The 16083-nt window shown below is 41.8% G+C and overlaps 1 protein-coding gene across 1 annotated transcript in view; it reads left to right on the top strand.

Annotated features, from left to right (window-relative positions):
* CSF1R (colony stimulating factor 1 receptor) overlaps window positions 1-16083 on the top strand; it is a 64407-nt gene that overhangs the window by 30490 nt on the left and 17834 nt on the right. The window contains exons 11-16 of the mRNA XM_077266312.1: window positions 7963-8089; window positions 9221-9325; window positions 9889-9999; window positions 10807-10963; window positions 14132-14211; window positions 15385-15500. Of these exons, the coding sequence (XP_077122427.1) occupies window positions 7963-8089; window positions 9221-9325; window positions 9889-9999; window positions 10807-10963; window positions 14132-14211; window positions 15385-15500 (696 nt within the window). The remainder of the gene's footprint in view (window positions 1-7962; window positions 8090-9220; window positions 9326-9888; window positions 10000-10806; window positions 10964-14131; window positions 14212-15384; window positions 15501-16083) is intronic.

Here is a 16083-nt window from a genome sequence, read left to right as displayed (position 1 = left end):
CCAAATTAAATTGTTAAATTCAAATCCGTGCACGGAAGAGCCACGCTGATACACTAAGCATCAAATCAGATCTCTATTCATTACATCATCAGTCACTCATTTATATAGACATTTCTTGGACATTCATTCTAGCAATATAATTGGCTCAGCTTATCTCTAAATATGTGCTGGCATTAGCATACATACATCTCATTGGCTAAAGTTAATTCTGCCTTCACCCATCAGAAGAGTCTAGGTATGTCTCTCAGTTAGCTTTGGTTCTCCCACTTTCCTATGTTTTTTCTAAGTCCGTTAGACAAAGACAAATATGGAGTCAGGATAGATCAATAAAAATCCTGCTCTCACAGTTGTATTTCCAAGTGTATGTGCACACAATGTTTTTTAGATGCGTTTTCATTAATTCTTTTACATGTGCGTATAAAATAGTGAACAGCCATAAGAATGGTCAGGTCATTTCTTTTAAGCACTTGGAGCTTAACTGAACATATGAACAGCAAGACTTATTAACATTGCAATGCTTAAGCTCAATCTTTTAATGCCCCTTTAGTCCATTCTAGGCAGGTAACGGAGAGTGCTTGCCTGAATAAGATGTTGTGCCACATACCCTAATGCCTTGGAATTACATATAACTGTGATATCTATTATTTCAGAATATATTAGTACATTTTATACAAAAGATTAATAAGTGATAGCAAAAAAGAGAACACTGCTATGCTTATTCTAAAAAGAAATAACCCAAAAGCCCCACTAACAAGATTGGGGAAGCCAGTGCAAAGTTAAAGCAGAACTTCAGCCAATATTTTGCCATATAGACTGTTATTAAACAAGAAGTCTCAGCAACATTTTTTCCCCCTAATCCTTTCTAATTATGTATGTAATGTAATGGTATTAAAATATTTACAGGTTGTCATTTGTTCTGCCTTCCTCCGCGTATGGTGCCGTGTGGATTTCAGCATACAGCTAACCCTCATCCACTTCCCAATAAACAGACTGTATGAATTCTTAAGTCTATATTTATTGAGATGACGAACAGTGGATGATAATGGGTAAAAACTACAAAGGGAATAAACAGTGTATCAGTACTGGCAGATAACGGAGACAAAAGCATGATACAGAGTGCAATTATATTAGTAACTCACATTACATAAGCTGCACAGTAACATTACAACACAGGAATGCAGTTATAATATCTATCTAAGGCAAATACATGCTGCAACACTGTTCTGCTCTGTACAGAAATGCAATCTATCTGTAAGCAGTGCAAGGGCATTATAATAAAGTGCAGGATACATTGCACAATATACCAACTACACAGTACATTGCATGGCGGCTGCATATACAGATTCTTACATACCACACACATGCAAGTACACCGGGATCCGCTTATCAGGAGCCATGATCTGCAGGAAGAGAGCCAGGAACGCGTGTGTAAGACTCAAGGTCTGGGGGAAAATGGCCACTCTTGCCCGGGAAACCAGGGGGGCAGTTCTAATCAGAACACAGGGCTTAAAGCAAAATGCTCCTGAATACAGGAACAGGATAAATGTGTACCTAATGACCTCTAATGGTGACAACTGGTACTACATTGTGAACTAGCTTATTTAACATTAATGGACACAACACCATTAGTGATGAGCGAGTGTGCTCGTTACTCGAGATTTCCAAGCATGCTCGAGTGTTCTCCGAGTATCTGGGGCGTGTCCGTATGTTATGTTTGAGTCGCCGCAGCTGCATGATTTGCGGCTGCTAGATAGCCTGAATACATGTGGGGATTCTGTAACAAACAGGCAATCCCCACATGTGTTCAGGCTGTCTAGCAGCCCCAAATGGGGCTGGGAGAACTACAATACCCAGATAGATTAGCGAAATTAGGATTATTTAGTCTAGAAAAAAGACGACTGAGGGGCGATCTAATAACCATGTATAAGTATATAAGGGGACAATACAAATATCTCGCTGAGGATCTGTTTGTACCAAGGAAGGTGACGGGCACAAGGGGGCATTCTTTGCGTCTGGAGGAGAGAAGGTTTTTCCACCAACATAGAAGAGGATTCTTTACTGTTAGGGCAGTGAGAATCTGGAATTGCTTGCCTGAGGAGGTGGTGATGGCGAACTCAGTCGAGGGGTTCAAGAGAGGCCTGGATGTCTTCCTGGAGCAGAACAATATTGTATCATACAATTATTAGGTTCTGTAGAATGACGTAGATCTGGGGATTTATTATGATGGAATGTAGGCTGAACTGGATGGACAAATGTCTTTTTTCGGCCTTACTAACTATGTTACTATGTTACTATGTAAATCATGCAGCTGCGACGACTCAAACATAATCTCCGAGCACGCCCAAAATACTCAGAGAACACTCAAGCATGCTCTGAAAACGCAAGTAATGAGCACACTTGCATCTTTCCCAGTTTCCAGTCTTACTCTGGTCCTCTTCTAGCCTACACTACCTCTCTTCAGCTTTGCTGGTTTACAGCTTATGGAGCAGTTCTGCTTTTCCAATGTGAGTCTATGAGACTCAGAACAATATCCCATGGTTTTACATTGAGAAAGTGACTTTTGGTCCAGATCTGAACTCCTGTGGGACCTGGCTAGTTTGATTTCAAGTCATGTGAGCAAGAAGAGGACAGGAGCAGTGCTGGAAACTGGGGAAGGTGATGATCGGTAAGCATTTTAATACACTATGCTACATTACTTACATAATTTTTGAAAGACATTTTTTGATTAGACATATTATTTAAAGATTAATGTAAAGGCTCCTGTGTATGCGTTGCGTAAATCAGTTTTATTTAAAAAGCCATTTCTGGGTTGTTTGCCATCTAGATTTCTTCCTGTGCACTTACATGGTTTTCCTAATGCAAACTACATTTCCCATGATGCCTCTGGTTTTGCTGAGGGAGTCATGGTCTCATCACATTGCTCTTGTTCTTATTTTATGACAGTCATTAATACATTTGCGACTGGATCAGGCACAGACAGAATAGGGCTCATGTGCAAGAACAATACATGGGTCCTTTGCCGTCCAATAGCCCATCATAGTCCACAATTTCACCTGCTTTGGATGTGGATGCGGGCCCCTTATTTTCTGGGCTCCTGTGCCTCTGCCAAGGTTGCACCAATGGTATATTTGCCCCTGACCTGCTACCTAGAACCACTGTATCCTGATTATACTGTAGAATCTCAGTATATCCCATGTGATGCAGCTTCAGCCTGTCTCCCCTGCCTCCTGCTTGTGATAGGTTTCTCTGTCAGCTCTTATGCATCTTACAAAAATACACAGATGACTCTGCTCACCACAGCTTTTAAATATACAGAGTGAGCCAGTGGTGTTTAATAACCATGCAACTAATCAGTATATAGATATCTTGGTACTACAATGTACAATATATCATTGTCTTCATATACAAAGAAGAAATAATATATCTTTAGCTACATGGAGGTCATACAAAGTGACAAAGCAGATCTTGGAGTAGAAAGTTGTCTGAGAAATGCCAATAGGTATTTGATAGTTGATGATGTCATTGTGTAGTTCACCAGAAGTCAGAAACTGACTTCCTGCCTGCACATGAGAGCATGTACTGAAATGGTTGTCAGACTGGAGATCATACCAGACAGCTGCCAATAATAAAAAGGAGGGAATGTGCATCAATGTAACAAAACTGGGATGAAATCAGACAATTAGAATATTGCTGATGAGCTACATTTTATATGTGAGAAAAATTTTTTATTTCAGTAACCTATTATAGTTTTTCCATCCTCACAATCAACATCGTATGTAAACTAAAATGTATCTTGTGCATATTTTCCATAGGTTTGAATGTTACCTATTATTGTCCATAAGAAGTGATTTTAGACAGGAGGGGAGTCTCAGTGTGAGATTCTTGAATAAGACGAGGACAGGATAATGTACAGTCATATGAAAAAGTTTGGGCACCCCTATTAATCTTAAGCTTAATGTTTTATAAAAATAGTTTTTTTTTTGCAACAGCTATTTCAGTTTCATATATCTAATAACTGTTGGACACAGTAATGTTTCTGCCTTGAAATGAGGTTTATTGTACTAACAGAAAATGTGCAATCTGCACTCAAACAAAAGTTGACAGGTGCATAAGTATGGGCACCCTTATCATTTTCTTGTTTTAAATACTCCTACCTACTTTTTACTGACTTACTAAAGCACTTTTTTTGGTTTTGTTACTTCATTGAGCTTTGAACTTCATAGCCAGGTGTATGCAATCATGAGAAAAGCTACTTAAAGTGGCCACTTGCAAGTTGTTCTCCTGTTTGAATCTCCTCTGAAGAGTGGCATCATGGGCTCCTCAAAACAACTGTCAAATGATCTGAAAACAAAGATTATTCAACATAGTTGTTCAGGGGAAGGATACAAAAAGCTGTCTCAGAGATTTAACCTGTCACTTTCCACTGTGAGGAACATAGTAAGGAAATGGAAGAACACAGGTACAGTTCTTGTTAAGGCCAGAAGTGGCAGGCCAAGAAAAACATCAGAAAGGCAGAGAAGAAGAATGGTGAGATCAGTCAAGGACAATCCTCAGACCACCTCCAGAGAGCTGCAGCATTAACTTGCTGCAGATGGTGTCACTGTGCATCGGTCAACTATACAACGCACTGTGTTTTTTTGCCGCCATGCATAACGCCTTTTTGTATTACCAAACAACTCAATCTTGGTTTCATGAGTCCACAGGACCTTCTTCCAAAAAGAAATTGGCTTCTCCAAATGTGCTTTTGCATACCTCAGCCGACTCTGTTTGTGGCGTGCTTGCAGAAACGGCTTCTTTCGCATCACTCTCCCATACAGCTTCTCCTTGTGCAAAATGCATTGTATAGTTGACCGATGCACAGTGACACCATCTGCAGCAAGTTGATGCTTCAGATCTCTGGAGGTGGCCTGAGGATTGTCCTTGACTGATCTCACCATTCTTCTTCTCTGCCTTTCTGATGTTTTTCTTGGCCTGCCACTTCTGGCCTTAACAAGAACTGTACCTGTGTTCTTCCATTTCCTTACTATGTTCCTCACAGTGGAAATTGACAGGTTAAATCTCTGAGACAGCTTTTTGTATCCTTCCCCTGAACAGCTATGTTGAATAATCTTTGTTTTCAGGTCATTTGACAGTTGTTTTGAGGAGCCCATGATGCCACTTTTCAGAGGAGATTCAAACAGGAGAACAACTTGCAAGTGGCCACTTTAAGTAGCTTTTCTCATGATTGCATACACCTGGCTATGAAGTTCAAAGCTCAATGAGGTTACAAAACCAAAAAAAGTGCTTTAGTAAGTAAAAAGTAGGTAGGAGTATTTAAAACAAGAAAATGATAAGGGTGCCCATACTTATGCACCTGTCAAATTTTGTTTGAATGCAGATTGCACATTTTCTTTTAGTACAATAAACCTCATTTCAAGGCAGAAACATTACTGTGTCCAACAGTTATTAGATATATGAAACTGAAATAGCTGTTGCAAAAAAAACAATTTTTATAAAACATTAAGCTTAAGATTAATAGGGGTGCCCAAACTTTTTCATATGACTGTATGTGTCTGTTGTCACAGTGTAATGCTTATTTTTTTTCCTGGGGTGGCGCTGCAGGAAATTATAGCAGATCACTGGTGGTCTAGCTGTGATCAACCTATTATTGGGGAGCAAGAATGGACTGTTCAAAGCAGAAAAGCCTCTGTCTTGAGCAGTTCCAAAGAGTGAGGACATCCAGCAGCCCAAAGCTGTTTTTTTGGACATGTACAAGCCCTGGTTGAGCAAGAGGATAAATAATTTGGGATTAAATGCATTCAAACCTGAATGTTTGAGTGATTGCATATATGGCAAAAGATTTTGCCAAAATAGAGGATTGCAAGATCCATCTACTTAATTAAGATTTGGTCTTATGGCCTAAATTTCACAAGGAGACTCTTAAAAAAAAAACCACATTTCCCATGTGAATTGTCAGATCTTACACTTTTAGAAATCTGGACCCCAGCCAATTAAATAGTACTCACCTTCCCTTGGTCCAGCACTGCCACCCCGACACTGCTCCGGTGTCAGTGTTTTGGCTGAAGGGTTAAGTCACAATTACACTGCGCATTACCACTGCTGCCAATCACTGATCTCAGCTGTTGTTGACGGCACAGGCTGGCGAGCTCAGTGATTGGTTGCAGCTGTGATGTGCACTGTAGTTGTGATGTCACCGCCACGGCCAAAATACAGAGTGGGGAGCTGGTGCTAGGCCGAGTAAGGGTGAGTGCTATCTCCATTTGTTTACTAATTTTTGATCGGTCCATTATTCTAAATGTTGAAAACCCCTTTAATTTAGGTAACCAGCCCGTACACAGAACCTGCCCCCACAAAGAACCAATCAACATATAGAGAATCTCCCCCAATAGTCTGCCTACACTCAGATCCATACAATCTATCAAGTTTAGGGTAAGGATAGACGGCGGTGAGTGAAATTGTAACTTTTGTAAACTCTCACAGGTCCATTATGGAGTCATTTAAAGGCTAGGCCATCAATATCGGATCACAGGAGCTTTTACACAGACCCGTCTTCATCAGCTCTAGTGGTGGCGGGTCGTAAACATTGGATGGAGCTTGTGTAGCAGCCGTTGCCGGGTACTGCAGATCAGCTCCTATTCTCCTGAGTAGGAATCCACTAGAACCTCAGCAGAATGTCGGAGCAAAGAAACCTGATTTCCAATAGTTTTCTTTTTCTGTGTTAGTAGCAAATATGGATACCTGTGATCTTACTATACAGTTGCATGCTACAGTTATATTTACGTAAAAAAAGCCAAAAAAAGTGCGGTCAGAACCCAAACAGGAAGCCTACTGTCAGAGCTGTTGAGAAATCTCAGCCAAGCGTTTGTTCTGCAGCTACAGAGAAAAAAAATCAGAGTACTGGTCATGAAAATAGGAACAGAAACAAAGGGAAACGTCAGTACTCAAAAATCAGAAATGCATAGCGTAAAGTGAAAAAAAAGGTTGTGTAAGTCTGTAGCATGTAATTATAAGGAGGCTGTACACCATTTAATAAATATGGCTGCATTCTTGCAAAGTTATCATCACGCTTGTCCACAGGCGTTTGGCATTGCTGCTTAGCCTGTCCATGCCATTGTAGCTCCTTGTTAGACAATCCCTGCATGTGTTGTGGCTGTCGAACAGTTGCGAGACATGCAGACACGGGGACTAGAACATATTTTTCGAGCACCCTGAAATCACTCGGTTAGCATCCGAGCATGCTCGGATAACATCTTATCCCAGCACCTTTGCTCGTCATCCCTATTCACTACTTTCCTGGGTTGCCCACCGGTCTCTGTTGATCTACCTCCAGAGAAGAAGTGTTGACACATGTGACCGATGCAGCCAATCAATTAAGAAATAGGACAGTATGCAGTAAGCTCTTAAGCTGCAGTATACTATCATGTCGTCATTTAAAGGGAACCTGTGTAAAAAAAAAAAAATAACCTGCAGATTTGAGGCTGTTGGGGGAAATGAACTTTATTCCTCCCAGCAGCCTCCAGCTTTTAGTCATAGAGGCACGGCTGGTGTGGCTTCAGTCACTGCATTAGAGCCGGCTATCAGTCAGTGTGGGGGGCGTAGTTACAGCCGTCGTTCTCTATACACTGAGTAGTGATTGCTGCCATGCCAACGCCACCCCTGTGACTGAAAGCCCAAGGCTGCCAGGAGGAATAAAGTTAATTTCCTCCCGGCAACTGGGCTGTTAGCGTGGTGTCCAGGGAGCTTCAGGACTCTATTAATCTGCAGATCAACCCTATATCTAAAGGTTAATAGCATTTTTTTACATGACAGGTTCCCTTTAAAGCTATCAAGATATTTTAGGAAATTGGCACATCAATTTGACCCTAAAATCTACATTGTGGAAATTCACTTTAAGGGCATTATAGCTGTATTTACTCAGCAGGAAAGCTAAGGAGGAAATTATTTTGATTTGATTCATTACAGAAACCAAAATATGAGGTCCGCTGGCAGATGGTCCAGATGTCTGAAGGCAATCAGTACATATGCATCGACCCAACCCAACTGCCGTACAATGAGACATGGGAGTTTCCAAGAGCCAATCTGCAGTTTGGTATGTAACCCAGGACGGGTCGTACTTCTAGAAAACAATGACCAACAAATGTCTTCAAATGTAATCTTTTATCTCAGTAATGGGAAAGTCGTCTTCACTGAATTCAGATTGTATCTCAGAATTGAGAATTTTGATAATGACTGATCAATTCTGGCAGAGAACGAAGAGATTTTATCAGATAAGATATAATACACAGTTGCTTATTTTCACGTGTACTATTGATTTATGAAACAAAAATTAAAACAATGGTTACTCTTTAAGGGGGCAACAGCCAAACCCAACATGGTATGATACTATGTTAGGTTGCTTGGATTTAAAGCCAACCTGTCATCAGGATTTTAGCACTGTCAGATTGGCACCACTACACTGATTAAAATGACACCGGGGTGATGAAATCCATCTTGTGGTTGTTGTTTAATCTGTATTTGCAGTTTTTGGTTAATGATGTTCTCACGCTTTGGGGCGGCCTGCAGGTGGATCTTTTTTTTTTGGTGCTGTGTCCTCATATTCATTTTTATGGGCTTAAATGACTCTTATTTTACTCCTATTTTAAATACTGCACTTGTGCAATTTATATTGTGGGCTTAGAAAAATAAAAATGAACTACAGCGAAATGGCGCCAGTGGTGGCGCATGTGCAGTAGCATCTACTGCTTGCCAAAAGATGCTACTGCACATGCGCAACCGCTGGTGCCATTTTGCTGTAATTAAATTTTTTGCCCCAAAGATCACAATATGAACTGCGCAAGGGCAGTATTTAAAACAGGAGGCAGGTTCATTTGCAGAACCTATATCTTCACCAGACCTTCCTATGTCCTCCTCAACTAACAGCGAGCTACATATGGTCAACTTTTTAGAAGTCGCCCTCGTCAGACTACGCCTGAGTTGACAGCTGCATAAAATCAGTAGATTCTTCCCATATGGCTCCCTATTACCGTTTCCTCCATGGCCTCTGGCACTGTCTAGTAACAGATCTACGTTAGATCTCCTTTCATTTCCTGCTTAGCAGACAAGTGTTGCCACAACAGTCCACACATTTGTGCTTTGCTTGCTTTCTTGTGGTTTTCATAAAGGAGAACTTGTGCAGTCATCGAAAAAAGTTGAAAGTTAAAATGTTTGATCTCTCAAACAGGAAAGACGATCGGAGCAGGTGCATTCGGAAAGGTGATGGAAGCAACAGCTTTTGGGATGGGGAAAGATGACTCAGCCCTCAGAGTCGCTGTGAAAATGTTAAAACGTAAGTAAACTTTCTCAAGCTTTTCTTTATCTAATCTCCAACCTCTATGAAACTTTCAGTAGAAGCATGGCAAATATACAAAACTGTAGTCCCCAAAATTACATACACCATATCAAACCTGCCAAATGTCTGATGCAATATTTTTGGCAGAACCACTCATCTTCTCTAGGTCATGCTACCATCTTCTACTCCTTGAATGTGTGTCTATGCCGAAGAGTCCATTTGATGATGCAGCATCCAAGTACCAGGCACATTAAATGTTCTAAAAGCGCTGCTTTATGGGATGATTCCTGTTATTTGTCAGCTCTTTCAGAAGTTCAGGAGCTCTCGCTTTTTTCGGAGAGTCAACTAGATGTTCTGGAAGTAATGGCAAGTTGGTTGTTTGGATGGATGATGTATTGGGTGACCTTTTCTGCAGCAAAAATATGAGGATTTAATATTCAGAACTATTGGTCATGGTCTAGGAGAAATGTTTGTATGGACATCTTCTTACGGGATCAAATCTTACAAACAATAAATGTCTTTAGTCACTTACTATAGAGTCTCTTTTTCCATTTATTTAGCCAGTGCCCACACAGACGAGAAGGAAGCATTGATGTCAGAGCTTAAAATTCTCAGCCACTTGGGCCATCATGGAAACATTGTGAACCTTCTGGGTGCTTGTACAAGTGGAGGTGAGTGGCTTCTATACTTTCTTAAATTATATGTACTTTATCCTCAATACTGGCACCATGTGCTGCTCTAGAGGTGCACCTGTCTGCATAGTGAACTGGTATAGGAACCGCCTGCCATTGCATCCAATATTCTGGTACAAAAATGGTCTGCAAATTTTTCCACCCAGACCTAAGGTCAGTGTAGAAAATTGCTCATATGCACTAGCATCTAGGCTAACATTGGTCAGTGTGGTTTCCATGTGTGGTCCATTGTGCTCAGTGACAGCACATTGCCTGTCTAAACGAGACCTAAAGTTGACCATCCATCAGCCAATAACTCAAGTGCCTAACTGTCCAACTATCTCTCCTGACTTTACCATTCTGTGCTGACTCCACCGTGAAAATGTGCACACAACCAAGACTAGATGTTTATTTTTTGGGAGATGGAAATAACCCACTGATGGACAGCTCTTTAGGTTGTTAATTGCCTAGGCGGTGAGTAAAGGATCGGGCATGCTGCATTTCTTTCTTTCCTCTTCAATACTTGCAATCAAAGGCCATTATACACATTAGAACCTACAGAAAAATGACTTATCTAACATTTTGGGCCATTTTTTCTGGAAAACATATTTGCAAAAAACATAAATGCACATTTCAATGATTTTTTTTTTTCCAAAATTCAATACAGATGGTGCCCGGGTAAGAGCTCACCACGAAGCCTGAATAAATTGAATATCAGCAAACTTACAAAATTATACACCTTTAACGTCAATAAGCCTTATTACCTAGAAGATTATTGCCTAAAATGTGTTTTTTTTGTTTTTTCAGGCCCAATTTTGGTGATCACAGAATATTGTCAGCACGGAGACCTGTTGAATTTTTTAAGGAGAAAAGCAGAAATCATGAACAAAAACTTTACAGCCGGTCTTGCAAATTCTTCTGGAGAATACAAAAATATGGCGGTAGACAGAAAGTATTTGGGAAGGTAAATCCATTTTTACCACCAATCATCACAGGCCAAATGCATAGATTGTGGCTTCATTGGATTTGGAAAGCCTTTATGTTTTTAAGGTTACCTTTTACTAGATCCACCAATTAATTTGAGGTTATCTAGAAATGAAGTCAGTGACTTTATGTGCGGCATCAGAGGTTTTTGGGGTTTACCAAATGAGATGATTCTTTTCATCAATAAGATCTTATATTTTATTTGTGAATCAACCGATAAGAAATACATCATAGTGGTATAAAATCGACTGCAAAGTCAACTATAAAATGGGTCAGACCCTTAGGCCGGCGTCACACAAGCGAGTTTTACGGACGTATGAGAGGCGCAGAAAATACGGATTGCACACGGTACCATGATTCTCTATGGCCCAGCTCCTATCTGCCGTATTTTACTGATCCGTATTATACGGTCTTGTACGGCCGTAGAAAATCACAGCATGCTGCGTTTGTCAGCGTATTGCGCAAAAAATCCGCCAACAAAAGTCTATGGGGGCGAGAAAATTACGGATTACACATGGACCATGCGTGTGACTTGTGAGAAATACGCACCGGTGTTCTATGGAAAAGCCAGCAATTCAGTGCGGTGTACAGTAAAATCACACTGACAGAATAGAATAGAATAGGTAGAATAAAATGTGTACAAATAGAATGTGTGTATATATGTCAGTGAGACACACACACACACACACACACATATATATATATATATATATATATATATATACTGTATTTATATTTAATTCAGCGCTATATAGCAGAAAAGCCGGTAATTCAATTGCCGGCTTTTCCTATCTCCTTCACAAACCCGACAGGATATGAGACATGGATTACATACAGTAAACCATCTCATATCCCTTCTTTTATTACATATTCCTCTTTACTAATGTAAGAAGTGTCTTTGTGTCAAATTTGGGGGCTGTAGCTATTAAATTAAAGGGTTAAATCCCGGAAAAAATTGGCGTGGGCTCCCGCGCAATTTTCTTCGCCAGAGTGGGAAAGCCAGTGACTGAGGGCAGATATTAATAGCCTAGAGAGGGACCATGGTTATTGGCCCCACCCTGGCTAAAAACATCTGCCCCCAGCCACCCCAGAAAAGGCACATCTGGAAGATGCGCCTATTCTGGCACTTAGCCTCTCTCTTCCCACTCCTGTGTAGCGGTGGGATATGGGGTAATGAAGGGTTAATGTCACTTTGCTATTGTAAGGTGACATTAAGCCAGGTTAATAATGGAGAGGCGTCAATTATGACACCTATCCATTATTAATCCAATAGTACAAAATGGTTAATAAAACACACACACACATTAAAAAGTATTTTAATGAAATAAAGACACGGGGTGTTTTAATATTTTATTATACTCTTAATCCACCTGAAGACCCTTGTCACCTGAACACACACACATTAAAAAGTATTTTAATGAAATAAAGACACAGGGTGTTTTAATATTTTATTATACTCTTAATCCACCTGAAGACCCTTGTCACCTGAAATGTACTGTAGTTACCTCGAGTCGCGGTGATGCGCCCTCTGCTGGATGAACTCATATGAACTCGAGCGTGGGAACTTTTCAGTATATTTTCCCATGCTCGAGGTCATATGAGTTCATCCAGCAGAGGGCGCATCACCGCGACTCGAGGTAACTACAGTACATTCCCCTGCATTCCATTCATTCACCAAGATTTATAGCCAGGGGCACAGCTGCATTAGCAGAGCTCCTGGGTGTAAAATGATTTAACCCCTTCAGATGGATTTACAGCGTGGGACAAGACTGAACGATGGAAGGTATGGAATATTGTTGTTTGTTTTTTTTTCTTTATTTCAGGTGACAAGGGTCTTCAGGTGGATCTATCTATAATATAACGCTGGGAGCGTCACTCTGTCCGAAGCCTTTATAGACTGCTCAGGCGCGACGCTCCTAGCATTACATTATAGTGTCAGGAAACAAAAATGGCGCCGGAAGGCGCGGACTGCCGGGAGCAGGGGGTCGGGAGCAGGGGGACATCGTCCACATATTTCCGCCCTGATTATGCTGTGGCACTTCATGCCACAGCAATTTATTACGTACGCCATTCCTTTCCGCCGCCATAGCAAGTTGTTCCTCACGCCATTCCTTTCCGGCGCCATTGTCTTGCTCCTCCTGGTGCCGGAATCGGCGCCTGCGCAGTCCGTGCTTTCCGGCGCCATTTTCTTGAAGACACATTGCAGTGTGTCTTCAAGAAAATGGCGCCGGAAAGTGCGGACTGCGCAGGCGCCGATTCTGGCACCAGGAGGACACAGAAAATGGCGGCGGAAATGAATCAGGTAGCGCAAGTAACAAATTGCTGTGCCATGAGGCTGTGGCACTTCATGCCACAGCTATTTGTTACTTACGCCACCTGATTCATTTCCGCTGCCATTTTCTTGGTCCTGCTCCCGGAATCGGCACCTGCGCAGTCCGCGCTTTCCGGCGCCATTTTCTTGAAGACACACAGCCGCCCGCACTCCGCACAGCTGCCCGCACTCCGCACAGCCGCCCGCACTCAGCACAGCCGCCCGCACTCAGCACAGCCGCCCGCACTCAGCACAGCCACGCACAGCCGCCCGCACTCAGCACAGCCGCCCGCACTCAGCACAGCCGCCCGCACTCAGCACAGCCGCACTCGGGCAGTAGAGCCGGAGAGAGAAAGATGGGAGCAACATATGGCAGAATGGAAACAGGAACAGGCACTATGGGTGCAGCACATTACAACAGAATGGGGGCACAGGATGCGAGCAGCACATGACAGAATGATTGCGCACGATGGGAGCAGCACATGACAGGATGGGGGTGCAGGATGGGAGCACATGGCAGGATGGGGCGCAGGATGGGAGCAGCACATGACAGAATGTCATGTGCAAAATACGCTGACACACCCTTCCTGCGGATGACATACGGATCACTATTTTGGGTACATTTCTGCGTATTACGGCCGTAAAAAACAGACCGTATTTTCATACGCCTAGTGTGACGCCGGCCTTAGGGAAATTTGTTGTCTTAGAGCTCTTGACCTATGGAAGATTCCTGGTTCTCCTGAGAGTCAGTCCAACTGTATAATAGTAATGAAGTCTAATCTAGTGATGACTAGGTCAAAATATACATATATTGAAGATTGATTATTATTTTTCCAGTGACAGTGGACTAGGAAGTGAATGCAAAGACAATTATATTGATATGAAACCAATCTCTACCAGCATGGGGACTGCACCAGGTATGTCATGTGGGCTTACTTATTACCTTATAGTCAACTTTTACACTAACAATAATTTCACTGACCCTAAGAATGCCCAATTGACACTGTTTTGACATCTGCAATGTGAATGGAGCCCAATGGAAATGTTTTGTGCAAGTGCCATTAGTTTCGCTGGTGTTTGCACTGAACGTAGGGTTCAAGCCCAATGTGGACACAACAAAAGTCTTAAATTATGTACCTAAAGGTTGAATATAGTCACTTTCTTAGGGTTCTTCTGTATCCTTAAAGGGACTCTGTCACCTGAATTTGGAGGGAACAATTTTCAGCCATAGGGGCGGGGTTTTCGGGTGTTTGATTCACCCTTTCCTTACCCGCTGGCTGCATGCTGGCTGCAATATTGGATTGAAGTTCATTCTCTGTCCTCCGTAGTACATGCCTGCACAAGGCAATCTTGACTTACGCAGGCGTGTACTATGGAGGACAGAGAATGAACTTCAATCCCATATTGCAGCCAGCAGGTAAGGAAAGGGTGAATCAAACACCCGAAAACCCCGCCCCTATGGCTGAAAATTGTTCCCTCCAAATTCAGGTGACAGAGTCCCTTTAAAGCACTAGTCTGGCATTTTTTTATTTTACCACTGGAGTGCTGTAGTTCCCTGCACTTAGTCTCACACCTACCAGTAACCGTCTTGATCTGTTATCGATGCATCTGTTAGATTAAAAAAAATCAGAAGTGGTGCCTAAGTGCCAGAGTGGTATCAGTAATGCTCGATTCCTTCCAGTAGTGAAATACTTCTCAGGTGCCGTCTGCTACTCTTTCCAACACCGCTTTGGTCCCGTTCCACCATCTTGTCACTGCAGCTTCTGACCGACTGGAGGTAATGGTCACAAGCTCTCAATGTAAGTCTCTGAGTGCCCCGTTCTGGCTCTCATGGACTTACACCAAGAAGTGACCGCCGGTCCGTGCAGCAAATCAAACACTGGAGCGATTCGACAGGTAACAACCTGGACAAGATGACCAGAGCTGCACTGAGAACAGCAGAAGACGGCAACTGGTAATAATTTAACTACAGGCAGAAAACATACATTAGTTACACCATTCTGGGTGTGAAAATAAAAAAAATGCTTTAAGAACTTCTTGATTTTTTGTGATTTCTTCCTTTTCGACTATGGGATTATATTGTGTTTTAGAGAATCCACTGGTAGAAGAAGAAGACATGGATGATCATTTACCACTGGACCTGTATGATCTTCTAAACTTTTCACTCCAAGTAGCACAAGGAATGTCATTCTTGGCCTCTAAAAATGTAAGTCACCATTTATCCCCATTAACATCAATGGGAAAGACCTACAAAGTTTAGAGATGATATCCACTGCTATCACGTGGACTTGTTTTTTGCTCCCTCAAAAAATCATTTTTCCATTGGGTATCATTAAGAATTTTGCACCATTTTGCTTTTAGACTATGTTTTTCGGGATAGTCCACTTTGATGTAGCCTGTGGACATAAATCAGCTCAGAAAAAGACATGTAAGAGTTACTACTCCCTGTTAGACTGTCCTAGTGGGCTGACTGATGGATTGTCGGTTAACTTATTCTGCAGCCAGCAATAGACGGTGCAACACAGAGGCTACAGAAGGCAAATGGTGGAAAAATTTTAACCTAATCCAATTGCAAAAATTAATTTCATCCCAAAATACATGCATTTAAGTGAAAAAAAAATCCTCGAAGTTTGACAACTCAAGTAAAGATACCCGTAATCTAATTTGCCTTCAAAATCTGGTGACAGACTGGACATCTCTAGCATTACTGGCAGCCAAGTGGTCTACAATGCAATATAGTTGGAATTTTTATATGCAATGTTGATTCATTGATGTATTATTTTGGCTAT

The sequence above is a fragment of the Ranitomeya variabilis genome, chromosome 5 (assembly GCF_051348905.1).
Source record: "Ranitomeya variabilis isolate aRanVar5 chromosome 5, aRanVar5.hap1, whole genome shotgun sequence".
NCBI classification, from domain to species: domain Eukaryota; kingdom Metazoa; phylum Chordata; class Amphibia; order Anura; family Dendrobatidae; genus Ranitomeya; species Ranitomeya variabilis.
Note: the sequence above shows the minus strand (reverse complement) of the source record. Positions and strands in the feature narration are given on the sequence as shown.